General features: G+C 44.6%; 1 protein-coding gene and 2 long non-coding RNA genes across 5 annotated transcripts; 1 reads left to right on the top strand and 2 right to left on the bottom strand.

Moving 5' to 3' along the window:
* Nucleotides 1–1,340: 1,340 nt before the first annotated feature.
* On the bottom strand, nt 1,341–5,846 carry RPL8 (ribosomal protein L8). The gene is made up of 6 exons (XM_062626054.1): nt 5,728–5,846; nt 5,323–5,466; nt 3,568–3,709; nt 2,911–3,129; nt 1,724–1,839; nt 1,341–1,540 (listed from the first exon to the last, which is right to left on the bottom strand). Exons 2-6 carry the CDS (start codon nt 5,458–5,460, stop codon nt 1,382–1,384), a joined length of 774 nt encoding a protein of 257 aa, XP_062482038.1. The 5' UTR covers nt 5,461–5,466; nt 5,728–5,846; the 3' UTR covers nt 1,341–1,381.
* On the top strand, nt 5,839–17,422 carry LOC134167411 (uncharacterized). Of its 2 annotated transcripts, XR_009966175.1 has the most exons (4): nt 5,839–6,334; nt 13,885–13,966; nt 15,476–15,654; nt 16,556–17,421. It is a non-coding gene; the product is annotated as an uncharacterized LOC134167411 (long non-coding RNA). The 2 variants fall into 2 exon arrangements; XR_009966174.1 differs by having other exon boundaries at nt 15,476–17,422.
* Nucleotides 17,102–27,182, bottom strand: LOC134167410 (uncharacterized). 2 transcript variants are annotated; one of them, XR_009966172.1, is made up of 4 exons: nt 26,179–27,182; nt 23,339–23,749; nt 22,253–22,336; nt 17,102–17,220 (listed from the first exon to the last, which is right to left on the bottom strand). It is a non-coding gene; the product is annotated as an uncharacterized LOC134167410 (long non-coding RNA). The 2 variants fall into 2 exon arrangements; XR_009966173.1 differs by having other exon boundaries at nt 17,104–17,216.
* Nucleotides 27,183–27,364: the final 182 nt, after the last annotated feature.

Raw genomic sequence — 27,364 nt, 5'->3', positions numbered from 1 at the left:
TTTTTTTTTTTTTTCCAAGGTATGTGGCTCTGATTTTTTAATCCCTTTCCTCCCTAGGCATGCATGGCCAGCTATGTTATAATGGGTGGATAAAGGTAGCTTTTCTTCTTGCTTTTCATTCCACTGGATTCCTATCAGTACAAGTTTGTACTCATATGTGGAGGTCTGGAACCCGCATTTTGGGATCAAAGGCATTATTTTGATTCTGTATGTGAACATGAGCTACCCTACACCTCAAGGGAACAGTCTGCTCAAAAGAGCAAATAGGCTTTTGTGTTCCCATATATATTGTCAGATATTCCAAAGGATCGTTGCTTTACTGTTTGGGAATATCTAGCCAGTAGAAGAATCCACGTCTTCCTGTAACACTTCCAGTTCTGCAGGAGTTAATCACAACAGAAGAAATGTTACCTTTAAAGGGTCTGTCAGCAAGTCAGCATACAGCACTTGGACCTGACCACGTGCCTCTGTTGCTGGCCTGCAACAAGAGTGGTGCTGCATGAAGTCAAGACAGCAGGCTAGGGCTGAGCACTCTGCTGAAGCTGCAGCAGACAGGTTTACCCCTGGGTACCCCCCTCAACAAAGTGTGCTGTCACCCCACGCACACACCCAGGCTTCTGCAGCACCAGTCTCAGCTGAGCCATCAAGAATACAGCTCCCTACTGTGAAGCAGCACTGCCATTACCTGTTATCACAATACCTAGGAGTATCCAGTCAGGAAAAGCTGGACCCCACTCTGCAGAATGGCCTGCAAAGGAGAGGGTTTTAAAGCTGTTTCCCCATTCCAAATACTGCTGAGTAAAGGCAGGTTGAGTTTGTTTACAGGGAAGCACCTTTGATTCTGTTGAAGCTGGATGGTTCCAAGGAGAGTCCCAAACTTGACAGTTAACAGTAGCTGAAACGTATCTCCTGCAAGTTCTACAACTCTCACAAGCTCTTCCTCCAAAACACAGCAGGTAAAAAATGGAAAACTATTAAGAGTCTAGGAACTTGGAAAACTGAGCACCCTTCAACCATTTCAGCCAATAAACCTGAGACCAATAAACCTGGTAACCAAAGGATCACCTGATCAGTCTGTAATGCTGTCAGGCCTAAGTAACCACGTAACCAGACCAGTGTTTACATCACACATGGGCACAAGAGCATTTACAGTGTTATTCCAGCTTACAGCATCAGCTCACAGACTGAAGTGCTGGCTGAAAGAATTCCTACTCTTCAAGGTGGGGAGAAAAAAAACAAACCCAAACCCAACTTTACCTTCACTCACCAACTTCCCCTACCGAGCATTATCCCTACCTGAGCCATACTTCAGTAACAGGTAACTTGAACTTCACACAAGCTATGTTTTAAAAATTTATTCTGTAAACTCCACAGTGGATCTTTAGTTCTCCTTTTCCTGCACAGTCTTTGTTCCACGCAGCCTTCCGGTACGGCGGGCAGCAATGAGACCAACTTTGCGCCCAGCAGGAGCATCTCTCCGGATGGTTGAAGGCTTGCCAATGTGCTGATGGTTACCACCACCAAAGGGATGTTCTACGGGCTGTGGAAAAGGAAAGCAAGTAGTCAATATAAATAACAGAAACTAGTAATGATGCTTAAAAGCAGTAAATTGATTTAAGGGAACAAAAAAGCCTTCTTTCAGATATGGGGCAGGCTGCTTCACACAGCAAACACATCCCTTTTAAAGCATAAAAAAGTGAAAATTAATGAAGAATGGACTCACATTCATGGCTACACCACGGACACGTGGCCAGCAGTTCCTCTTTGCCTTGTATTTGTGATAGGCACGGCCAGCCTTCAGGATAGGCTTGTCAATACGACCTCCACCAGCAACAATCCCTGGGGGAAAAAAAAAATGCATGCAGGAATAGTAACACACAAATACAACAGACAGGAATGCAAAAGAGTGTTTAAGAACAAGACTAACTCCTAGTAATATTCAAGTTCTAAGAATGAGCTTCTAAATCTCAGTTCATACTATCTATGTGCTGCCAATTTAAATGCTGTCATAAACCCAAAGCAGTAAATACCAAACAATCCCAGGTGTGTATTCAAACTTTCATTTTCCAGCCAACACTAGCAGGGAGATGGGACTCAAGCCACGAGCCATACACCTAGTGCTCTGCAAGGGGACACGCACCTTGATCACCATTTCTCCACCCATACGTACAGGATTGAGATCTTACCAGGTTTATTGCTGCAATTTCTTGGGTAATGGAAACAACAGTTTTTCAATTAAAGAAAATGTGAACTGAAAGAGTTCAGGGGCCTTTCAAGAACTTTAAGGTTTAATATCTAGTTATTTCATGGTTAATTTAGTCAATTTTACTAGAGTAACAGGCCGTTAAATTCGGTGTCTTCTGTTGAGAGGCAGGCACATGTCACTTGCTGGCTGAGCACAGCCTCCATCTCAGCTGTCAGTCAAGGGTACAACAAACCTGCTAAAACCTCTGCTTCTTGACAATGGTATTTTACTTCCTTGCCAGACCTTCCAGAACACTGTTCTACTGACAACACTCCCTAGTACTACCCCAAAAGCTCAGTGTACCAAAAGCTCAGTTTACCAAAAGCAGGAAATCATCATCAACACTTTCTACAGTTCTTCCCAAGGACTGTAGATTTTACGGGCTGAGCAGCTCCATTACAGCTTGAGGACAATGGGAATCTACTTTTATGTCCTCTCACTTGCTCAAACCATCTCCAGACTTAAGTTATCATTAACCAAAACCAATGCAGGCAAAAAATACAAGTCAGGCACCTGTGCACAGACTGTACTGGTGCATAATCCCAGTCCAGCCTGTAAATAATGCTACTTTCAAGACAAGATTAGAACCTGGGGCCCTTTTTGAAAGCTTGCTTAGCAGTATGACAACTCAGGTACAGGAGAAGTGCATAGCTGTCACTCATTACCAACAACAGCTCTGTTTGCAGAAGAAATCACTTTCTTGGAGCCAGAAGGCAGCTTCACCCTCGTTTTCTTTGTTTCTGGGTTATGAGAGATGACGGTGGCATAGTTTCCAGAAGCACGGGCCAGCTTCCCACGGTCACCCGGTTTCTCCTCGAGGCAGCACACGATGGTCCCTTCTGGCATGGTGCCAACAGGTAGGACATTGCCAATGTTCAGCTGAGCTGCAAAGAGCAATCAGAGCATCCACAGCCTCATTCAGGCTCCTCTACTTGAATTACAATTCTATTTAACGTGGGCAATGTACACAGAAGGGTACCGCACACACACTTCAGCAGAGACAAGCAGAAGCACTTTTTGTTGTCTGATCTGAAACCCAAGTCCCACCCTTGGTGCAGCAGAAAGGCAGGTAACAGGGTGTCTGGGTAAAACAACCCAAAAACTTGCCAAAGACTGCAATTAGCCTTGTTAGAGTCAAAACAGGCTGCATGAGGAGATGGCAATCTCCAAGAAAAATATCCAGGTCTGCTTAAAGCTAGTGGAAGCTGCTCCAGTGTCACAGCTCACAACCACACTCAGCCATCCCGGTTCAGACAACATCTCTTTCAGCACTCTGAAACTGCTCAGGCAACACCGAGCACACAGCTTCAACCTTAACTCACCTTTCTTGCCACAGTACACGAACTGCCCGGTGTGAATACCCTCGGCAGCAATGAACAGCTCTGTCCTCTTCTTAAACCGGTACGGATCACGGAAGGCAATCTTGGCCAGTGGAGCGCCTCGGCCAGGATCATGGATGATGTCCTGTTGGAACACAGGAGTGCTTTAGAAAAGTGGACAGCATTTGTCATGTGTTCTGCAGAAATCAAAGAACTGGGAAAACTGGAGATGATTACTACTGAGGTAATTCTCAGGGGGGGATCTTCATTTCTCCTGATGTGAATGAGTTAAAGATTGACATTTAGTAAGACTACAACAAGTATTGGTACCACACTCTGGTTCAGTGTGCTGCCTGAAACTGAGTCTGAACTGGCTTATTCCTGACATTGTGCAGATAGCAGATCTCCCCTTAGAACAAATCCACTTTCAGTAGTTAGAATCTTAGAATGATTCGGGTTGGAAAGGACCTTAAGATCATCTAGGATCAACCCCCCTGCCATAGGCAGGGACACCTCACACTAGACGATGTCACCCAAGGTTCTGTACAATTTGGCCTTGAACGCTGCCAGGGACAGACCATTAACCACTTCTTTGGCAACCTGTACCAGTGACCCACCACCCTCACAGGAAAGAGCTTCTTCCTTATATCTAACCTGAACTCCCCAACCACTAGTTGCCCAACCACCTTTGGGGAGAGACAAACTTGGACACCAGCAGCAATTTCTCCAAGTGTTTTCTTAGAATGGCAGGGTTTCTCACCTTCTGGTATTAAGTATACCGGAGTTACCCAAACCCAAAGTGAGGTACCACAGGCTTACTGTTTCTTTTTTTCTTGGAAAAATATGCTAATTCTAATCCTTAATTACACCAACATTCCAACACACAAACACGTATTTAGACCACAGCCAAGTGATTCAAGGTTTTTGCAATATGTGTCTTTTCTAGGAAAGCTCAGATGTGGCTGATGTGCAGTATTAGTGGTTTTTTTCTGCTGTTTTCAACCCTGTTGGGCAACCCAACCTCCCTTTCCCCCCCATGCATTACATACCTACAAATGTACCTACCTACTTTTTATCATAAAACTCAATTACAGTGAGCATGAAGGAAGTTTTTTCTCCAGCCTGAAGATGACCCCGCTCTGACAGGCTGAAGAGACAGCTTGATGCTCAGAGCACCCAGCTAGGTACCCAGTGGCACTGCTTGCAGTCTAAGTCACTGATGCGTGAAAAATACCTACAGCACACCTGAAACACTGCACTGTACCCCAAATAACAATCCTGCCTTGCCCCCACTGCTCAGGGCTAAGGTGATGGATACTACCTAGTGTTAATGAACATCGATTTACTTTTTTAAAGATGAAACTATGTGGAAAACTCTCCCCCCTCATGTTTCAGGAGGTACAGGGGAGTTCTTAGGCGATATAAAAGCACAGGTATTCCTGCGTTAGCAAAATTCTTACCAGATCACGTTGCTATCTATGTGCTGCCAGTTTATTTAAATGCTGTCATAAACACAAAGCAGCTTAGCATTTCAAGAAATGTGACTTATTTAACGACCGAAGAGAAGCCCCAACAAGGAGCAGCCAAACGGCTTTCAGCACAGCTGACAGGACTTCAGCTACCTTGCAGAAGTAAGGCAGAACGAAGCGCACCTCAGTGTCCCTGCACCTGATGGCAAGGGGCGCTAAGAGCCCTTGCAGGCTCCCACCCTCCCTCGCACGGGGCCCAGAGCACGCGCGGAAAGGCCCCCGCCTCTACCTTAACGATGCCCTTGATGTAGCCGTGCCTCTCGGCGAAGTCGACAGCGCGGAGCTTGGCCGGGCCCTTCCTGTGTTTCACGTGTGCGCGGAAGACGGAGCCCGCGCCCTTCCTCTGGCCCCGAATCACACGTCCCATGGCGCCCTGCGGGCAGAGGGCAGCGCGCCGACACCCGCCGTCAGCAACGTCCCGAGCGGGGACGCCCCTTCCCCATTCCCTCCCCCTAGGCCCCCACAGTCCCCGCAGCCCTCAGCGCCTGACTCGGCCGCACCAGGCCTTGGCCCGCGCACCCGCACGGCCCGCCCCCAACCCCGGGGAGAGGCCGAGGGCAGCACCGGGGCGGGCACCAGCGGCGGGCGGGGGGCGGATGGCGGCGGATGGGGTTCGCGCCCGCAGCGACCATACCTCCGCTCCGGCCTCACTCCGGAAAGAGGAAGAGCCAACGTCACCAGCGCGACAGGAGCCTTCCGGCGCGGGCAGCACTGACGGCTGTCGCGCTGCCGGAACGTACGTCACGCGGCGCCGCTGCCACGCGCGCAGGCTCCGGCAGGGCCTGAGGAGGAGGCCGCTGCTCTAAGCTGCTTTTGTCAGACTTTTATCCGTATTGATTAGGGCGTAACTGAGCAGCGCAAAGCGGAGGTAATCGTGTCAGTGCGCCTGGTCAGCCCGTCTGCGCCCCGGAAGGGGAAGCGAAAAGTGCTTAAAGTTCTTTAACATCCCGCTGGGGTTTCAGCATCAGAGGCTCTTCTTGCGGAAGATGTGGGTCACTGCCGGTGACCTAGTTCACTGGATTGGCTCTAGATTGACTCATGGGAATAGGACAAGCTCATCGGTGTAGGCCATATAGGCAGTGGTTGTCCTTGCCTTGAACTGAGCAGAACCTGAGCATCATTTCTTGATAGATACTCCGTCCCGCGCTGTTCTTCTTGGGACAGATGGGAGTCATGCCCTCAGCACAGGCAAAAAGTCCTCATCCTAAGGGCTGGGAGAATCAGCTGCCACAGGTAAAGAGGTTAGTATAGCCATTTGCCCAGTCTGCCTGTCTGCTGGAGGTCACTGTCACACCAACAAACAGCTGCTGTGTCAGCTCCTCGGCCTGAGCTCTGCTTGACATGGTAAAGCTCAGCTTACGATAGACTGCCACTTACTTCACTTTACAGTGATACACTGTGAGTGTCTTTGATTTATAATTCCTACTGGCTTCAGTTGGGGCAGGAGTGTTTTGCTACTACAACTGACAAGAATCAGACGTATCAAGAATATCTGAATTTCCAAATAATGCCCATTAATCAGCAGATTACATTGGTCACTCCTTTTTCATGTTCTCGGCAAGGACATAAGAAGATAAGTGGCTGTCTGATGATTCAGTACGATCATTTATTATCCTGTATCAGCTATACTTTGTATTAATTTTATTCTTATTTAATGGATGGTGCAGTCTTGCATACTGCTGTCACCATCTGTGAAGCTGCAGCCTTTCAGGTGTATCATGGGCTTGGCCAGCCTCCTTGCTGCTGAGGTATGGCTGCAACATGGAAGGTAAGGCTGGAAAATGAATAATCCCTTGCTCCTCCCTGACAGCTTTTAGGATGTTATGAATGTTGTTAGAAGTGTCCATACCATAACAGTGTGAAGAGTTCACCATCACAACAGATGCTGTTTCAGCCTTTCCTCCCAGTAATGCTGAATGTGATTACCTCAGACTGTGTTTGTATGTACCTCTGGATCAGAGCATGCTGCATGCCCAGGGTTCCAGTGCTGGTATCATCCAAGCTGGTTCTTAAGTGCTTTCCCATCAGAGTAAAGCAGGAGGAGGATGGCAGTAGTATGCATCTAGGTCTTGCCTCTGTACCCATTCATGAGTTCCTTAGGTACACACATGGGTACAAAACCAAATAAATGTAAGGAAGTAGTTTACACCTGACTGCAATTAATAAGTACTGTCCTGGGTCTGTCAGAACAGTGCTGCTATGGGTCACACACTTTGAATCTTCGTGCTGAAGAAATGCAAGTGTTGGGCACTACTAATGATCACTTACTCTGTTAAACTTTCAGGAGGCAGAGGCAGTGCCATGGTGTGAAACAGGGCTGTTTTCTTCTTCACTAAGCCCCCATTCCCTGGGCTGACAGTCTCCCCAGAACCCATCCATGGGGGGTTTCAGTGCATGAGGAGAAGGTGGCAGTGGCATAGGTACAGAAGGACAATCCTGTGCTGGACAACACGGTGGGACACCTGGAACTACTGATAGCACAGCAAAAGCATTGCCCACCAATATAGGTATTGCATTGTAACCTTGTTGCTTACCAACAGTGCTGCTGTGCAGCGGCTGTTCTCTGCTGCAGCTTTGAGTCCTGAGATTTTGGCCTTCAGGATACCATCTCTGATGACTGCAGCTGCTTTGGCTTAAGACATCACCGCCTTTACTGGCTGCGCTGCCTCTCTGCCAGGAGCTACAGCCGTGTGGGAAGAACAGCAGAGGCAGGGCCAGCATGCTGGATTTCCCTGGCCAAGACCTCTTTTTCCACCAGGATTCATGCTGTCCTGGGCCTGGGGGAACTGGCTCATCTGCCTTGGGTTCTCCAGGGCCTGGCAGCAAGCACAGGGATGTCCACATAACCCAGGCACACCCTGCACAGATCAGCTCCACTATACAAGGCCAAAGGTCTGAGGCTCTTGGGAAGCCTTGAACTATGTATTGAATTATGCATGATTTATGCCTCTTAGACGTGTACAGAAGTCTGATGGTGCTAGGCAAAACAGGGTATGTTTCCAAAGCACAGCTGCTGCATATCACAGCCCAATATTTTGGCAGTAACTTCATTCTTTGGCAGCTTAAACTACACCACTTGCCTGTGGTGGGGTCCCACATCCTGGCTACCAGAGCAGTAACACTCAGCAGTGGGGAAACACCCACACACACTGCTGGGGAAGACCAGGTCTTACATCACCACAGGTACCTCCACAGCACTGTGTCTGTTGGAGCCATTCCTTGCACGTCTCCCCAGGGCTAGCAAAATTGCTGGGATGATGCAGATAGGATAAAACCACCTTTCCCCCTCCTGCCACAATGCAATTCTGAAAGAGTTTTGTCAGTGTCGTGGGTAAGGTGCTGCAAATGCAGCACACTGCTTCCATGGTGGGAATTAGTCAAGGGTGTGTTGCCTTAATTAATCTTCTCATGACAGTCTGAGGCTAATTTAGTAAAGGTTAATTGCACTGTAAATAGCAAAAAGGGTGGTGTTTTGCTTGTGACAGATGGCAACCACCTAGAAATTTTGATGAGATTGCTGTTTGGAGAGGGGAAAGAAGAAGGAGCAAGGTTTCTCTAGGATGTAGCCTTGAGAAGGGAACCAAGAAGGGATGGCCCTAGGTCTACAAGGCATCTTTTGAAAGGAAAGGAAATAAAGATTTAAAAGTAAGATTCATATGAGGGTTTCCTCTCTGGGAGTGGTGTGCTACAATGACAGTGATCCCTGACCTCCTTTCAGGTGGGCACATACTGTTTATGGTCTTGCTGACCTTTCTAGGTCTTTGCGTGGGATTAGGAGCCCATGTGTGGACTCCAGCCAGGCTGCAGTGTCACCGTTCCCAGCAAACACACTCAGGGTGATCCCATCACCCTGGGCTGCTGCTCCCAGGGAAGAGCACAAGTTGTGCAAGCCATCCGCTGCCACTATGGCAAAGGAAGTTTCACGGGAAGGAGCTACCGCATAGACTTATTAGAAGGGGCAGAGCCTTGGCTCCTGCTGTGCATCCAGAAAAACTCCCTGGACTCTGAGGAAACATCTTGGGCCTGCGGTATCCTGTATATAAAAGCAAAGGAGCTGTTTAGGAGGATCCCCCCACGGTAGGCCCCCCCCTTCCACCTTCAGCATCCTGGCAAGCCACAAGCCATTCATCTGTATTTAACTCTTTTGTCTTTCCACAGGAGACAAAAATCACTTGGCTGAGACACCACAGACCTGCATTCCAGTGACTGCTCCTAAAATAAATAACTTTGCTCTCTTCAGAGGAATTTCTCCTGAAAGGACCAGCTTCTGTTTGCTGTCTTGAAATAAATATTTTCCCTCAAATGTATTCAGCTTCCTTTCCCCCCGCCCCAGGCTGTCTCATTCCTAAACACTGGAAAGAGCTCCAGGAAAATTACTTGAGCTTTCCCTTCTGCTCTTGCATGAAGCAGATGAGGTCTCTGGCCTCATGACAACCCCTTAATCATAATTAAATTGCAGCTCTTCTGTAAACCTTCCCTGTAGACATAGCACTGGGTGACCCGAAAGGATACCTTCTGATTTACAGTTTCGTGTGTTTGCAAGTCATAATTTGCAAGGCAAAAACGTACATAGAAAAATCCTTGCCAGCTACCTAATGTGCACACTTGGCCTGTGCTCCCTTTTGAGTTCAGCACAAGAGAAAGAACTGTCATCCCTCTCACTTTGGTAATGCTCATGGCATTCTCTGGACTTACAAAGGTGTGGCAAAGCTCTTGCCTGTGGGACACAAGCGGCTCCAGCTTTTCACAGAAGCACGAAGGTAAGATTGGAACCGTGTGCAGAGGATAAGACAATCAATCAGGAGACTCTGCTTTCGTACTCAAAAAGGAGAGGATTCCTGTATGGCCCGGCCTTTTCCAGGACAGTGTGGGTTTGCAAGCATTTTATGTTAATCGCCGCCTAATGAGAATCTGGATTCCTTGCGAGAGGGGAGACCCAGAGCTGCAGAGGGGGAAAGTCCCAATCAAAACAAAGCAATTTACATTTCACAGATGGCTTTAGCAATGCTTTTTAATTAGGCTCTGGTGACCTCTAGAGGCCTGTAGCCCGAAGCACCTGATTTCTGAAGAGCTTTCCTGTTCCACAACAACGAGCACACGAGTTCTGCTATATTTTAGTTTCAAATCAAGATTAATTTTAGCCTTAGTGGGGAAGGTATTGGAGAATAGTAATTGATGGGTGTTCTTTTCCTCCCACTAAACATTGTAATAATAATTCTCTTTGTGCAGCAACCTCAAAGTCTGCACAGTCATTGTGGTAGCTATTCCCGAGATTCCTATTATGCAAGACATTTGCTTTGTCCATTGTCAAATAAGAGAGGAACTATTCTCTTTCTTCATTATCTCAAATGATGTATCCGACTAACCACTGGATCTGGAAAAAATGCCCACCTATCTGGTGAGATAATCCAGTTGCTTATGTGCATGTAAGTTTCATGTGCTTAAGATACAGGCATTACACATGCATTAAGATGCCTTTGCAGAACACAGCCTTTGTGGACTAGCCCTTGCAAAGGAGTGCTCAAATACTGTGCCAGTCCTCTCAAACTGGACTATGACTGTGGTTTCTGAAAATTATTTTCACAGCAAACCCACCAGATTTGGGGCCAGGCAACACACTATGTTGGAAAATTACCTTCCACCTGTATTGTAAAACAATAAAATTACCCAGAGAGAAGATCAATGCAAGGAAATGTCAAAGAAAAAGAATGTGTTGTTTCAGTTACACATCTGGACCAGCTTTTCTTCTTAATGAGATAAATAATAGGGGCAGCTAATGGAGAAGGGGAGGAATCTACTGAGCTGATTTTCATTCCTCTTGAGCTGCTGAGACATGGGATTGAAACCATACTGAGGAACTAAGAGAATTGGAAGGAGAGATGGAAGAGCAGTGAGACGCTGCCCAGAAAGCCACTGGGGAGTTAACCAAGAGAGGCTTACAGCCACAGAGAAGCTTAGCAAGAAACAGAGAAGCTGGAGGAGGTGAAGCGTATCTGCAGCAATGCACAGCTCAAACTTGCCATCTTACACGGATGTGTGGGAGACCTCCTTAAGATTTCTAATTTAAGAGCACCCAGCTGTACTTCAGATTTAGTTGCTTTTCCTACCAAACCCCACAAAAAAAATTGTTCTTCTCTTTGCACTTCCTAATGGACCTCCTACTAACACTTTAATGGCAACATTTGTTTGGTGACAACATCCCTGGTGGTTACAGCCACTATAGTTTGTGCATCCAGCTTAGAAACCAAATACAATAGCACAGGATTTTTTATTGCTTGATAGATGAGATGCACAAGGGAGGAAAAAAGTGTATGATTTTGGTATTTTTGTTTTTTTTTTATGGCATAATGATGGATGAGCTTTTTTAAAAATGTCATTATTTTCTTGAGTTTGTTTGTTGTTTTTTTTTTCATAATCTCTGCTTTGTTCTTGCTGTTTTTGCTGTGTAGGCAGTAGAGCTGAAGGGATTTCATGCCTCAAAACAGAAATGAATCCTAAGCTACTGAGGGTAATTAAAAGTGGAGATTTTAAACAGGGTTTTAAAAGAATTTTTATTCTGACTGTGTAAAAACTCTTCTGAGATTGTTTGAATGAAAAGTGAGAAACAACACATGGGAGGAAAGCTTAATTTGTTAAAGATCTGCTTTCTCCTGTATCTTCTAAGAGCAGCCTACAAAACTAATTTGATTTTGTTGGTTCTCTGAGAAGTCATCTAGCAAAAGAAGGCTGGGGGTAGGGGGGACCTCTCTTTTTTGATATTTGTGGGATAAAAAGAAAACCAAGCTCTAAGGCCATTTGCGTAAGCTTTGTGAAGCACTATAAAGTAAAGAGGTGCTGGCCCTGTATAGCGCGCAAGCATTTTTAATTTGGTTTCTTGGCTGGATACTTTTGATCAGCAGTACAACAGGGCTAATCAGAAAATGACAGGTATTTTTCATGTGGACTTTTTCTTAGTAAAACCTTTTGAACTTTTCTAATTCCTTAGCCAAAAATGAGGAAAAAAAAAATTGCTTCTGCCTTTTCTCCAGATACTGTTTCTCTTTCTTTTTTCCAGAGATAAATTAAGAGAAAGGGTAAAAAGAAAGATGGGAGAAAGAAAGCAAACATAAAATGGGAAAACACAAACTATTGTGTTTTTTTCATTAAATATGCCATTCCATTTAAGATTTCCATTTCCAAATGGAAAAAATGTGACTGGCTCCAACTATAAGAACAATGCTTGAGGGCAGGCCTAAAGAGAGCAATAAATCAGAGCAGAAAATATTTTGCTTGGGAACACATCATGATTAGAACATAAATACTACTCTTTTATATGCAACATCAAATAAACACAGCTGTGTGCACAAGCGGATGCACATGCACATGCACATGCTCATACACATGCACACGTCTCAGCCCAATTCCCCCAGGGCCATCAGTTCTCTGGTGGCACAAGGGGTGAAGGGTTATGACTGAGGGGTTGGTGACATGGTGTCTGCTGAAAATCTCAGTAAAATAGAGCGGTGGAGCCAGGCATGCAGAGAGCACTCAGAGATGTCACCAGGAGGAAGCAACCACTCGGCTGCTGGCCAACAGGAAACCCTGCAATAAAATACTGCTTATGTCTTAGTAATTACAGCAGTCACCAAATATTTGCTTCTCTGTGGCAGGATCACATAATGGAGGGCGGCCTTAAATTGGGGCTGTGCTGAGTGAGAGGCTTGCCAGGGTATCTGTGTACTCTGAGCTCTACCCCAGACCTCACGAGTGCTGCACAAATCATGTGCAAGTTGCCTGTGTAGGTTAGATGCTTCTATAGGGCTGACTTCAAGTACAACACTTGGTACTGTACTTGACCTGGGCTCTCAGGAGCCTGTTTGTAGCACACAGCAAATCTGAGGTTCACGCTGCTGCATCTGGCCTTGCTACACAGGCTACACACAGACCCATCTCAAGGCCAATGGGCATTTGTGTTGGGCAAATCCAAAGCACTGGAGGTGTTGCAGATGTGCTGGTGCATACCCACAGCAGCCTGTGCATTCACAATTCTCAACCCAGTCTCAAGTACAAGATTTGTTTTCTCCATTTTGGGTCCTCTTGCTGGCCTTCCAGAGGTTGCCCTCCCAGCAGGCATGGTGTTATTCTTCCTTGTCCACCTGAACATTTCCACAGTAATTTTTAGCACCAGAAATGAAAAAGAGTTTTATTCATTAAAGACCCCTAAGTAAAGGCAGCTTCAAGGACACTTCCAAAACCCAGCACAGGTAGACCTGGGGTGAGCCACACAAGTGGAAGTGATGCTAGGGCAACTGCTTTCCTTACCAGTCCTAAGGAATTTCCAAGATGAAAACAATTACATTAAACTGAGTCTGAGGCATTTAGAGGGATCCTGGGTGTGCCAAAGCTCTTCAGCAGGGGGAAAAGTAAATTCATACACCTTCCAGCAGAACTTGCTGGGATGTGTGTGGCAATTCCCTCCCTCTTAGATCTTCCAGTGTTTTTTTCCATGACATGGGTAATCCAATCTAATCACTTCCATTTGACCCAGTTTAATTACCGCCTTCCTGAAATGGAGTTGAGGCACTTAATGCTAACCAGCAAGCAAGGAGGATGGTTCATAAAAGATCTCAGAAAATCACTGTACAGTTCCTAACACACTCCATTTTTTCTTTTGTTACTCAGAGCTGGTAACTTCTGAGGCCCAAACCACAATACATCTTAAACTCACTAAGCTAAAAATACTGACTCTTCAATGATAGAATGCTAATGAATTCTCCATAGGAAAACTAATCTGTCTATTTCCTTTCTACAGGGAAACACACAAGTGATTAAATATCTAAAGATTTTGTACAGCCTCTCTGCCTGTACCCTTATACACTGAGATTTTGATTCAGGTACTGTAAGCATGTATTCTTCTTCCTTCACAATTTGGTTTTGGCTTATGTCCTGGGTTCAGCAGTAGCAGTCATTTTTCTCCTCCTTGGTAGCTGGTGCAGTGCAGTGTTTTGACTTTCGGCTTGGGAACAGAGCTGATAACAATGATGTTTTGGTTTGGCCAAGGACTTTGTGAGCCTCATGCTCTGCCAGGGAGGAGGCCAAGCGGAGAGAAAGCAGAGACAGGACACCTGACCCAAGCTAGCCAAAGGGGTATTCCATACCGCAGCACGTCATGCCCAGGATGTAACTGGGAGTTAGCCGGAAGGGCTGGGAGACTGCAGGGTTGGAGGAGGTATCGGTCGGTGCTTGGTTGGGCTGGGGGGGGGGAGCAAGTTATCAGTTGGCTGGTGCTGAGGTGTTGTATTCTCTTCCCTTGTTATTTCCCTTATCATTATTATTATTATTGGTGGTGGCAGTAGTGATTTGTGTTATACCTTAGTTACTAAACTGTTCTTATCTCAACCCGTGGGAGTTGCATTCTTTTCGATTCTCCTCTCCATCCCTCTGGGAGTAGGGGGAGGGAAGGAAGGGGGGGAGTGAGTGAACGAGTTACCTGACTGGGTTTAAACCACGACAGCTTATTATTTCAAGTCTGTCATCCTGCAATAGCACTGATTTTAATTTTGCTTTGCAAGTCTCACATTCATTCATAAATACAGTCTCTGCTTTTGAGATGGTTTTGTTTTTTCCTTTCAGGTATATGTCAGGGAGCAGCAGGAGCAGGGTGTTCCACATGGCAAGACTAGCTGGGAGCCCCAGGTAGCCCCAGGAAAGATGCTCCTAGGCCAGCCAGTGACAGGGTGGGGGTCCCAGGTTGGGCTTCTCAGGGTGCCTCAGAGCTATTGGTGCACTCAGAGCCCTGATGACCCCCCAGCAGGACAAGAGTAGTGGCCTAATTAAAGCCAAAGACTGTTTCTTGGTTTAGTCTATTCCACATTCTCACAAATTCACATGTCATGTTGTCTTGAAATCTTCTGTAAGTGAGGGAATAGACAGTCATGCTGATAATCCAAACAGTAGGTCAGTTTCAGCTGGGGTTGTCAAGATACAGTCACCTCCTTCTCGCCTCCTCCGTCACCCCTCCTCCAAAAAGGTAATTTTTTGCATTTTTCCTTGTTCTTCTTTGAGTGACAGCATTTGTAACCACTGCACTGTGGTGACACATGCACTCTGGGTGTGCGAGCTTGGCTAACTGTACATACACAGTACCCCATGCTTGGTGCAAACAGCATGAGGGGGAATGTGCACCAAGCTGAGTTTACTTCCACTACTTCATAACTTGAGACAGAGTTTCTTGCTGCACCAAAACCACTGCTTCTTAGCAACTTTATGCATTTTTCACCTGATTAGACCAAAAGTTGTTTTTTTTCCTCCCCATGCTGACTCTTGGCATCCCTTTTTTGGCCTGTGGATTCTCTTTTCCATTTAATTACTGCTTATTTTTATGTGTTTGTTTGTTTGTGTAGGCTTTAAACATGGATCTTTGAAACAAAAAGATGTTGTCTTCTTATTTCTCACTGATGATACCATCACCCTCTCTGCCCTAAACACCAAGCTCACCTACTGTTCCACTGAGAAAAGGACCTTGGCATCATCTGGGGGTAGAGTGCATTTGCTCTGTTCAGCCTTGTCATTAGTATCAGCGGTGAGTAGGGTTCAGTATTCACACAGATATCCTACCAGGGAAACACCTCTCATCCCCAGAGGCAGGTATCACAGAAGAGCTGGCAGCTGGCAGTCTTCCTATCAAGTGTAATTCTTGTCTTCTTGCTACTGGGAACTGTCAATGTGGTAGTTTAAGGCAGAGGCTCAAATAGCAGATGCTTATCTTATCACCCTAAGGCCCCTTGTGTAATGCTCCTATCTTCCTCAAAACCAGTGAGACTGAAGATAAGGAAGGAATCAGGGCAGCTCAAGGACTTGTGCCAGCTGTGCGCTCTTGCTAGGGGTAATGTTGCCAAGGAATGGGGAGGCAATGGAGTTGCATGGCTGGGCTCTGAGAGATGTCAATCCTGAAAAACTACCATTTAATGAACAAACAAACAAACAACACATTATATCCCCACAAGCATTGTTAGCAGGGAAGCGGGTTGCTTGCGGAGCCTCACTGCCATCTAGCATGTGAACACGGTCTATATTTAATCCTTTGAAACTTCCCAAATAAGAATTCTTTTAACATGAACTGAAATCTCTGACCTCCATAAAATACAAGGCAAGGTTACATGTCCCCACTTCCTCCCTGTTGCTGCAACACAGCCTTCATACTTGTGTGTTTGAATCATCATGTTTCCAATGCTAACACCCAGTCTCCAGCAGCGTTCCTACATAGTAGGGAAACAGAACGCGTGTCGGACAAAACCTGACAAAGCAGCACTTGGATTTAGGTCAGGCACAGCAAACAGGAGTTACTTGCATGCTATACCTGGCTCCCATTCAAACACGGAGCCTGATGAATTCACACTAGCCCAGGCATGCAGAATGGTATCTCCCTTTATCCTTTCCAGAGAGATTTCTTTTCAGATGATACCTTCAGCTCCTCATTTCAGTGCCCCCACAACTACCATTCACACAGGCTGCCTGACTGCTGGCCACCCCCATGGCAAGCAGACACACTCGTGTTACTTCTACTATTAACGCAAACTCTAGAATCCACTGCTGACAAGGGGCATGTTTGCACCACCAAGATAAACATATATCTCTCACTACAACTGCTGTGCTGCCAGCATGCTGCTATTCAGCTGCCAATTTACCATTCAATACTGCTACAAGTACTGTTAGAAAGCAAGCATCAGGCAGTGCTGAAACTCCATCTGCACATCCTAAACCATCCAGATTGTCTAGCTTGGCCTCCTGTGTAACTGACTAAAAGACCCACTGCTGGACCTAAAAACTTACGATGGACCTTTGAAATTCACAGGGCATGCAGCCTTCATTTTATGTCTTGGATAGCAAATTCATCATTCATAGTTTTTGTCTCTCACCCCACTTCTTGATCCCTTCCCATTTTCCCCCAGATTCTATTGCTTCCTAGTGGCAGCAGCAGACTAAATTTCTGTTCCAGAACTGGCAGAGACTTTTAACTCTGCATTTCGGTCTGGTTTTGCAGAACCTTCAATTTGTAATACCTGAACTCTTTATTCACTGGTTGCTGGAGTTGAATTTTGTCCTTTCCTGTCTTCTGTACCAGCTCAAAGCCCCTTAGTGCAGCTCACTCTGCAGTAACGAAGTTATAGACAAATGTTACAAATATTTTGATTAATGTATTATGATTCCATACTAAATGCACGACGATTTTACTATTTATAGGGATTCTCTTTACTTATATTTTATATTCAAAATCAGAAACTACAAGTATCACAAATACATAAAATATGCTGAATTTAGCCATAAAGTTATTTCTCAGCTTTGCCAGTTCCTGATGGAAAATTCATATTTTAATTTAAGACTGATTTGGTGGTAGGAGATTACACAGATACCAGTGGGTTTTATGGGATCATTTGGGATTAGGTAGCATCTTAAGTATTTTGCCAGGTTGTACCAGAAACCAGTCTAGCATAGCTCTGTATGTTCTTCAGCCTATACTCAAAGTTTAACGTGGATACACCTCACTCTTGAAACGATTTTCAATGTTTCTATTGAAAACGCATGTGAGCTAGGCACAGTCAACCACAGTATGACTTCTCTGAAATGTCTCTTAAGTGCTTAGGTTCCTGAGAAGCTTTCAAGGTGTTCTGAAGTAAAACACACAGCTTCTCTCTATAGCACACAGGTTCTGCATGTGTGTGTGGGTCGCAAAGGCCAAGTTCATAGACTGCAATAGCTCCAGTCTTCTCAATTTCTCTCTGCTCAGTGCTTTAAAACTGTAAACTAGTGTGGTTTTTTTGACATTGCTAGTTTTATGTTGGCTCTCATATGGTTGGGCATCCCCTCAGTAGCAGCCAGAGTAACTTTCCAGTCCTGATTATTTTCAGCACACTTCTAGAAGTCTGGAATGGGCAGTCACTTTGGACCCTAATGGTTCCTGCGTACTGTAATTGTTGATTTGGATGTATTTACCCCTTTCATTTGCTACTTTAATTGTGTATGTGTATAAAAATTAAGACTCCTGGTAGATAATTTTAGTGTGGGTTCCAGGGACTTTGGCTTTTTCTTAGGCGTTTAGATGGGGAACTCCAATGGGTTGTCTGTACCGTTGCCATACATTAAAGGAGCTGGAATAAAATTGGCACAGTATTCAGGTTTACCCAAATGAGGTTGTTGAGCAGGATCCAGAAGATCTGTATCTACAGAGGGCAAACACTGTATTTAAACAGAAACAAAGCCAGTGATTTATTTAATTATTTTCTAAGAGCTGTCATGGCGCTCAGTACTATATAAACATTCTCTGCCCTGGGTTATTAATACTACCAGGCACAAACTGGTTCAAGACTCAAAACTCCTTACATGAAATATTCCCAGAACAAAAGCTTTAAGGACAAGTTATCCGTAGAGGAATCATATTAATGAAACTTCAGACTTCAAAAATAGCTATGTGTTCCAAGAAGAATAAATTCACATTTAAGGAGCTAACTCTCTGCCTCTACTACCCCTTAGTGACTATTGCCATAGTACATTTCTGCCCTGCTGAGTGTGTGTGTGATTCCGGTCTCGTCTTTTTGTTGTGTGATAAGGAATATCCACTCCTTCTATAAATACGGAGAAAAAGTAGGAGATCGGATTTTGGGTCTTACACTACATAATGATCCCCTATTTAATAAGAACAAGAAGGTTTTGGTCTTTAGACTGCTCGGCTCTGGGAATGCTAAGGAGTCACTGCAGGGTCCCCAGCTTGTGTCCTGAGTGGGTGGAGAGTGCAATGGAAAATGTCATGCTGGAGGAAAACCAGTATGAAAGGATTGTAACTCTTATAGAAGGACTAAAAGAGACAAGCTCTTTGGAGGCACACTGGCAGAAGAAAAAGAAGGAGTGTTTTAGAAAGATAACTTAAACATGCTAAAACATCGTGAGAAAGGCTGGAAAAATTGTACTTTTACCTAAACATATCAGGCTGAAAGAACCCCAAAGGTACAGGGGTCTTTGATGAAAACATCAGTGAGTATATAAAAAAAAATAGTGTCTGCATGCTTAGGTCAGTGAAGATTGTATCTTATGCAAGGCCACTTGAAAGACAGAGCTCTCACAAAAATTACAGATTATTCTGGGCCCATGAAAATCATCCTGGGTTTAATTACAGCATTAAAGACAAATCCACAAAGTTGTTAAGTTCTGCTGGCAAGGCAAGCAATCATTATAAACCTGGAAAAGGGATCACACAGAAATTGTAAACAAGGACTGTGAGAGATTTCAGTACCAGATATTTTTGTCTTTAGAAATGTTTTTCATTTCAAAAAAGTCATCAGCACTTCTGCTCAGCCAGAACTTGCTCATAAGACTAACCAGGATTTCTTAGCATAAACTGTTTATAAATGGACACCGTCAACTCCCAACTAATCAGTTTTTCAGAATTTTAAAGATATTTCAGTACATGAATCCCTGGGGCGATGCTTGTCCTTTTGTCACAGTACTTTACTTTTCTTTTTTCAGTGCTTTATCCTGTTTCAGCATCAAAGGCTCCACACAAGCAAGGGAACCAAAAACCAGGGAGAAAGCAGTGAAACTGAGCTCACAGAAAGCACTGTCAAAAGCTGAAAATAAGCCACAAGACAAAGAACTAGAAAGGATATCTCTTTTTATTAATTTTCAGTTCCAGGAATTGTTTGGAAAGAGAAGACTGTCAGGTAATGATGTCCCTGTATTTTGACATTTAATTACAGCTAATACTGCAATAAAAAGAGGAAAGATGGACAAAAGGAAAATTCTCTTCTGATATTCAGGTGACTTTTACAAAAGAAAAATATTTCGAAAGAAACAAAAAATCAGTCAAAACAAGAGTGCAGAGTGTTCACAAGAAGAGTTGTGAACAGTCATACAATACAGTTCCTCTCTTGGCACTTTAAACCAAAATTGTGTTATGAATATCATGATCCAATGCCAGGATGAGTTGCCAGAAATGATAGTTATACTGACTTCAGTGGGTACTGCATGCCAAACTGGGAGCTGAGTCCCTCAGATCATCAGACAAGAGCTGTACAAGACTGTAACGCATTTTACATGCATTGTATTACCTTTGTTACAGCATCCCTAACATCCCTAACCCTACAGTGGGATTTGTGCAGCTGGGCCCTTCTTCCTGCAGGGACCCTAAATGATAGCAACAAAAATCTTTGAGTAAGGGTGACACTACGAGGTTGTGGCCTGAGGCAGTGGAACACAGTAAGCATTTGAACAGGATGGAAAGTCCTCTAAAGCGAAAGCTAAACTAGCTAAACTACACTGCTTCTGCCAGGTTTATTTCAGCACTAGTCATACATACACATCAGAGAAAAAATACAATAAACAACTCTGACTTTCTGATTTTAGCTATGTTGTCATTTTGCTTGGAGTGTGACAAGCATAACTGTGTGCTTATCAAACTTCAGGTGATGACTTCTTGGAAAGTTATCTGTGAAGACAGAAGAAACCCAACTCTTCCTGCCTGTTGGAACAGACTCTTGATGCCTGAAAATTTGTGACTGACTAGACAGAAACTTTACAATACCTGTGTAAATAAGGAGTATTAAAAATTACCATGTCCTGGTAAGTGGGAATTCACACCACTGAAATACCACCCAAGAATTATTTCTTATGCAAGTTGAAGGCAGAGGTGGATGAAGAGGTAGAACTGCTCACAGTGGGCTGGATGCATCTGCTGTGTAATCCATTCCCTTCTCCTACCCCCTTTTTAGAAACTTTCTCGTCAGAATTCAAACACTGGTGGCCCACTTCTGGTACTAGATCTGCATTAACATGAATTCTACTGGGACCTTTGTTTGGTCTTTTCTTACCTACTGCATTTGTTTGAGAGGGGCTGCAAGGAGAGCCCTAAAAGAACACCCACTGCAATACCCTGCCCAGTCCAACACCAGCTTTACTTCACATTGAAGAGATGTGGATCTGGTAATCCAGATCATCCACCTAAGATGAATTTCATGCATAAATGATCATGAAAATGAGTCTATAATGACAGGCCTATACCATGTAACTTTATCTGTCTAATGTTAGATGACAAGTAGGCAGAAGCACCCTTTAGAGGTGCTTGTGTCTCTGGCTGACTCAGCGGGATGACTAACCTCACTGGTGCCTACAATCAGGCTGGTCATGTTCCCCCTCCCACTGTGCTAGATCCTCACTAGGTGGTTCTTCATATACAGCAGGCAACTCACATGCTACACATACATCACTCGTGGCATCTGCTGGTATCTTATGGCATAATTATAAAATAGTTATTTGGAAATGGCAGTTTCTTGAAAAGACAGCCTAGGTTAAAGCTTGAGATGCAACTCTTCCTCTGCTTTCTTCTTTCCATTTGTTTTCCCAGCTGCTCTCGTAGTCTAGCATTTGGCACTGCTGTAAAAGTTCTAGTGCCAGAGTTTAAAAAAAAAAAAAAAAGACAATCTTCTGCTGTAGTTTACAGTAGGTCTGTTCACAAAGACCAGAACTTTATATGCTGCAATGGCAAAGAGTTTATATCCCTGAGATATTCTACTACTCTACAGCGGTAAAAAAGAAGCCAAATCAAACCTAAAATAATTTACTATGGAAAACACATTCCAGCTGTAATAGCACACTGGGATTTTATTTAGGTTTATTACAATGAGTCATAGTATGTAAACTTCACATGCAGTTACTGAAGTCACGTGTCTGCCTTATTTTAGCTTTGGAAACAGCAGCAATGCCAAGATTCCTTGTTGCCTTTGAGGGAGGACTTGAGATTTCCCAAATGACAACATTATGGTACCCTAATAAGCAATTTTGTTGTTTTTTCACTCTTTAGCTAGAACATAGAGGGGTAGATTCACCAGACAAGCCCTCTCCACATTAAATCTTCCTATAAACACCTTGGCATGTTAATGCTGGCTCAACTCTGCCGGTGTCAGCAAGGGTAGGATTCCCATTTGGGATGGTCTGACAAAAGGATGCTTTGTTCTGTATCGGTCTGGCCTGCCTTAAGCAGAAGTGAGCCATGCACAGGTGAAACCAGCAAAGCTCTATTAGTACTGGTAGTTCCACTGATACTTTTATTACTGGAGCTGTACAGATCAGAAATCCCTTCTGGGGGGTAGGGAGAATGGAATCCAAAATCAACTTTCCACCCTTCTCCTTACCTTTCTGGTAGGCCCTATGGAGGATTTAAGCAAAGTGCTGTCCTCATTCATCAGGTGAGTTTCCTCCACTGCACTTCTGCAGCCCTTCAAACAGAGAGAGAGAGAGAGAGAGGTGGAAAGGGACAGATAAGACTTCTCTGCTTCAGTAAGTGCCATGCCCATTCCTGCAGGTATAAAAGGGTAGCATGCAGTCATCTATATAAAGAATGTTCTTCAGATGGATTATGTATAACTCCCTGATGGCAAGGGTATCAAATGAAGGTCGAACATCAGAGACCTTTAGGCTATTACGAAATATGACTCATGGATTAGTTAACTGCCTGTCAGATTTTCCATTATGAAACTTTAACCACAGCTCCTATCTGAACAGCACCATCACCTGTAGAAGTACAAACAAACAAGTGGTTATGTTTGCATTTGCACTGAAGTAGGTCAGGGGATGTGCTATAGTATCAAGAGAAGCTTTTTCTTTAATTACAAACTATTAATTCTGGAATAAAAATTGGGGGAGGGGGAAATTCTGTGGTAGTAAAAAAGACTGTTTTGAAGTACATATTTTCCAAGGATTCTGTGAGATAAATCTTTACAGTGTAATTGTATGTGATGAATCAGCCTAACCCCTCACCGTGAATATCATTATTTTAGCCATAGTAAACATCAGTGCTTTCTAATGGAAGCATTTACTTTTCCAGTTCCACATGGTGGCATGAGCAGAAGTGGAAAAGCAACTATTCCTGTTCTGAAAAATGGCTATTTAAATACTAAACTAAAAAAAAAAAAATTAAAAAAATTAAGGATTTTCTTTTTAAATCCGTAAGAAGATTTATCCATTTGGTGGAAGACCCTCACAAGTCTCTCAGCAGCCATTACGTCTGGCTGTAAATTAAAAAGGGCAGGAGGTGTACTCTGAAAATGCACCACAGGAAGTGGGGCACTTGACCTGTGTGTCATCAGTTTGAGGGATTCCACAGGTGAGATTCAGCTCAGCTAATTTTAAATATCTACAGTGTCTATCTCTACATCTGAGCCTGCTGCCCCATAGGCACTTTAAAGGTATGTCTTATCTGATCTATTTTAAATATCTACCTTGAGATGAGATGATTCATGACCTTAGAGTGCCTTTTTCTCCACTGTGGCCGTAAATAGGGGGTTGAGGTGACTAGCTTGGCTGGAGAGTCTTCCATGTAGCCAACTACAGCTGATTAGATGAACTCTGCCTGGATGCCCTGCCTCCAAAAGGCTGGTGATTTATGTGAAATAAGTTGGTTAACACCATTCATTGTTATTGCAATGTCTTGTTTGTATCACAAAAACACCACCACATCTGGCACAAATGACTCCCAGCAGGCTGAAACAGCCTAGAGGCTACTAATTGAAGAGGAAATCTGAACCACTTAGATAAATTTCATTACTGTATTATCTTCTTGCCTCTAGAGATGTTCCAGATCACAAGTTAGGTATGGAGTTCTCACTCCTCCTACCACTGTGGCATGTAATCTGTGAAGACATAAATTTCCATTTCCATACCTGTTAGTCCAGCTCATTTCATAAACACTATATTCATTTAAGTGTTAAACTGCTGCTCTACTGGAAGCTCAGAAGACACAAACTGTAAGGCACAATGAAAAACAATTTGTTCTCAAGAAGTGAAGTCTGAGGAGAGCCAAAATAGCAGTACATGAATATATAAAAAGTAACTGCAAAGAGGAAGGAAATGAACTACTCTTCCTGTTTACTATGAATAGGCTAAAAAGCAATACGCTTACAGTACAAGGAGACTTAAGTTATTCCAGGGTGAGGTGACATGCAACAACAAGCCATGCAGCCACGTCTTGGAGCGGAACAGCAGCATCATAGATCTTTTAGACAAAGGGGAAGTCAGTGGGATCTGCTGTCTCACAGGGAGGCAGCAGCAGCTCCTGCTTCCCTGCAGGCACTGAACCGGCTGCCTCCGAATGCGGTGGGAGGGTTACGGCTCTGCGGAGCCTGTGGGTGTCTGAAAGGAGCCGCGGGGCCCTGGCTCGATGAGTGGCTTTTCAGTCTCAGCTTGAAGCAGGGGTTCCTGCCTCATATTTGAGAAGTGGTGGTGACACAATGACAGCCTGATGACCCACCTCTTAGGAAAAGCCAGTTGCTGCCAGGGTTGGGAGCCTCCCCCAGTTTGGGAATGTAGTTTGTGCTCTGGAGATCCAGTCCAATGAGCACCCATCCAGAGTGGATGAATAATCTTAAAACAGTGTGATGGACTAAATGTCTCAAAACCCCTTTACCATATATGATTTAAGTGGAAAAGCTGCAATGTACAAACTGAAGCTTGAGTTAATCTTCCCAATGGAGTGGGCCAGAGCTCCAGCTGCACGACCTGCATTGCTGACCAAAGTCAGCAAAAGGGATAGTGTGGTCTTTGAAGAACCCATCCAGAACAAAAAGACTCTTTTCTCCTGACATAATTTTTTGTGGTTCTTCCTCTGCTGCCATCGCAGAGATATGAAAGATTATGCAGCTGGGTGCTCCTACTTACTACACCTTGTTCCTCTGTAGGAAATACTGTTCCAGCACCATATCAACAATGAAGAAAACATTCAGGTGGGGGGAAAGTGATTTCATTTAAAATAAAAGCAGAAACAAACCAGCTTTCATTCAGCCGCATTCACAGCCTCACAGGTGCAGGCACCAGGTTAGCTCATTCAAGCCATCCATCCAAAATCCAGGCAAAGTGAAGATTGTGCCCAGGTAATAGGTCCAGGATCTGCTGAAATGCCACGGAGAACAAGGGATGCCAGCTATCAAGTCATCTTCATGTCTCCTGGGTTATTCTTGGGTTAGTGACCATGCACTGGGTTTTGGATGTCTTTCTGTTACGTTTCTGGAACTGGCAGTATCTTCATCCTGTCCCAGGTCTGGCAGTCAGCAGGACTAATCACTTTGTCTCCAGATCTCAGTGGTTTGTGAAACAGCAGACAGATGCCCTGTGGTCTTGATGACCTGCTAATCTGGGTGTCATTGCAGGCCATTCAGAGAGCCCTTCTCCTGTTGAGTGCTCCTGCTGGTGCCTCAACACCCAAGCCTTCCCACTCCTTTTCTGTTCACACCTGTATGAACCTTTGTATTATAAACCTCTACACTACTTCCATCTCCCTGGAGATCCTTCTCTGGCTAAGGGACAGACCTAATCAATACTCAACAGCAACAGGAGCTGGGCAGGTGGGCCTTCTTTCCCCATTCTCTTGAAGACTACTATTGGGTTTGGTTAATTTGTCCCTCAGTCTTCATGATTTAGGTATTTTAGTTCCTGGCAGGGCACAGCAAGGGCAGCAGTTCCCTTGGGGCTGGGACTCCGGGGGCTCTCCCCAAGGCATCAGAGCAGGGCCTGGCAGCCTGGGCCCATCCTATTCCCCAGCCAGGACCACCTGGGGGTACCAGGGCAGCCTCAGCCCCAGGCACCTCTCCAGCTCGAGGACAGCCAAGGGTGGGCCAAGCTGCTGGCCCATGGGTGAGCCTGGCTCAGCAGGACCCATGGCAGGGCTGTGGGGAGGTGGAGACATTGCTGGGGCAGGGGCTGGTGGCCCCACAGGGTGACATAAGGTTCTGGGACACTAGCGGGGGGGGGAAGCCCTGGAGGTTGACAAGGATAGGGCAGTCGGGGATGGTGGTGCCCTCAGGGCCCTAACAATCCCATAGGAATTTCTGAGCTATAATCACTCTAATATTTGGTCAGTGACCCTCTAGAGGTTTTTCCAAAGAAAACCCTAATGTGACATAAAAGTTACATTTGGTATTTAGAAATGATGATTGGAGGAGAAAAGGCTTACAGAAACCGAAGTGAGAAACATTATTGCCTTCTTCAAAGTATAGTATGAATGTTGCTTAATATAGGAGCCATCTTGACTACGTGCTTATTTGGATTTATGCAATTACCAGCTTACCAGTTCAAACCAGTTCACAGTAAGAATGTGCAGCATCCAAGATTTACTGATGGGCCTCTCTCATTTCTTCTTGCTGATATAGGTCTCTCTTCCTTTGTCTTCACCTTCTGTTACTTTGAGCTTGCCTACAAGTTAAAAGCACACTCATAAAATTACGGTCTGCTTGTAAACCAACACAGTGAACTCAAGGCATTCATGCAGCGTTGAAAGAGGGGCAGTAGGCAGATACACATGGCTTTTTCCTATTGAGCAAGATGGTACTGTAGGTTTCTGGCAAAGGACTACATTTTAATACCTGTAGTAAAGCAGTGGAGGCCAATACTTGCACAGAGGCAGCAGTCCCTGCTCCTGCTCTATGAGTGCTGCGCACCAGCCTGGCTTGGGTAGGAAAAAGGCAGTTGCTGCAGTGTGAAACAGCCTGCTCCACAGCATGTGCCAGAACTTAATGGCTGCTGCTTTGGTGAGACTGACTGGTGGTATTTTACCTCTGTCCATCAGACTGTGGCTCCTGCTGAGGTCAAGACCATGCTGCCAACCTTTATTCACATTTGGAGGACATAATCTGCAGAAGCTGCTGGACTCTCTTTGTTCTGGTGCAGGAAAATTTATTGCTTTGCAAGTTCTTCTTGTTCCTAATTGACCTGATCTAACCTGAAATAAAATGTTTGTATTTCTGCAAAGAAATACCAGGGTATCCACATGGCCTTTTGCCCAGGTTTAACATAATTTCTTTAAAGCAAAATGCAAATTAATAGTGCAACTTTCCTGTGCAGGCAAGCCCTTAATCAAATTAGAACATGGAAAACAGTATCTGGGAAGACAAAGCAGTGCTTAAGCTTTGGGAGTGAGAGAGGGATGTAATTTGGGAGTCCAGTGCAGATAATAGAGAGATCTGAATGCAGAGAGATAAAAGTGCTGAAGGTTTTGAAAATCTAAGCTAGCAATGAATCTAGGCGTATGAAACACAGAGCCCAACTCAGAACTTTCAGTGTTCATAGAACTGCCATCTTCCTTCCATTTGTTCTTCTAGTCAGGAAAAAAAACCTTGCCATTTTAATCACAACCCACTCTCCCTTTGATCCCCTACAACTTCAAGCCACAGGAAAAGCCCAACATGGTTCTGGCAGTGCACAAGCTGGAGAATTCAGTTAGTGCTGCTTCTCAGTAACAATATTTAATACTCCAA

This window comes from Pezoporus occidentalis, unplaced genomic scaffold (genome assembly GCF_034315485.1).
Source record: "Pezoporus occidentalis ecotype Australia unplaced genomic scaffold, CSIRO_AGI_Poc_V1 ctg288, whole genome shotgun sequence".
Classification (NCBI taxonomy): Eukaryota; Metazoa; Chordata; class Aves; order Psittaciformes; family Psittacidae; genus Pezoporus; species Pezoporus occidentalis.
This window is presented reverse-complemented; position numbering and strand designations above follow the sequence as displayed.

Bases quoted from the DNA above. Each gene is read 5' to 3' on its own strand.
- RPL8 (XM_062626054.1), bottom strand. From the start codon at position 5,460: ATGGGACGTGTGATTCGGGGCCAGAGGAAGGGCGCGGGCTCCGTCTTC. The intron at 3,710-5,322 runs GTAGAGGCGGGG...GTGTTCCAACAG, and splicing joins ACATCAAGGGCATCGTTAAG to GACATCATCCATGATCCTGG. The intron at 1,541-1,723 runs GTGAGTCCATTC...CCTTTTCCACAG, and splicing joins TCCGTGGTGTAGCCATGAAT to CCCGTAGAACATCCCTTTGG.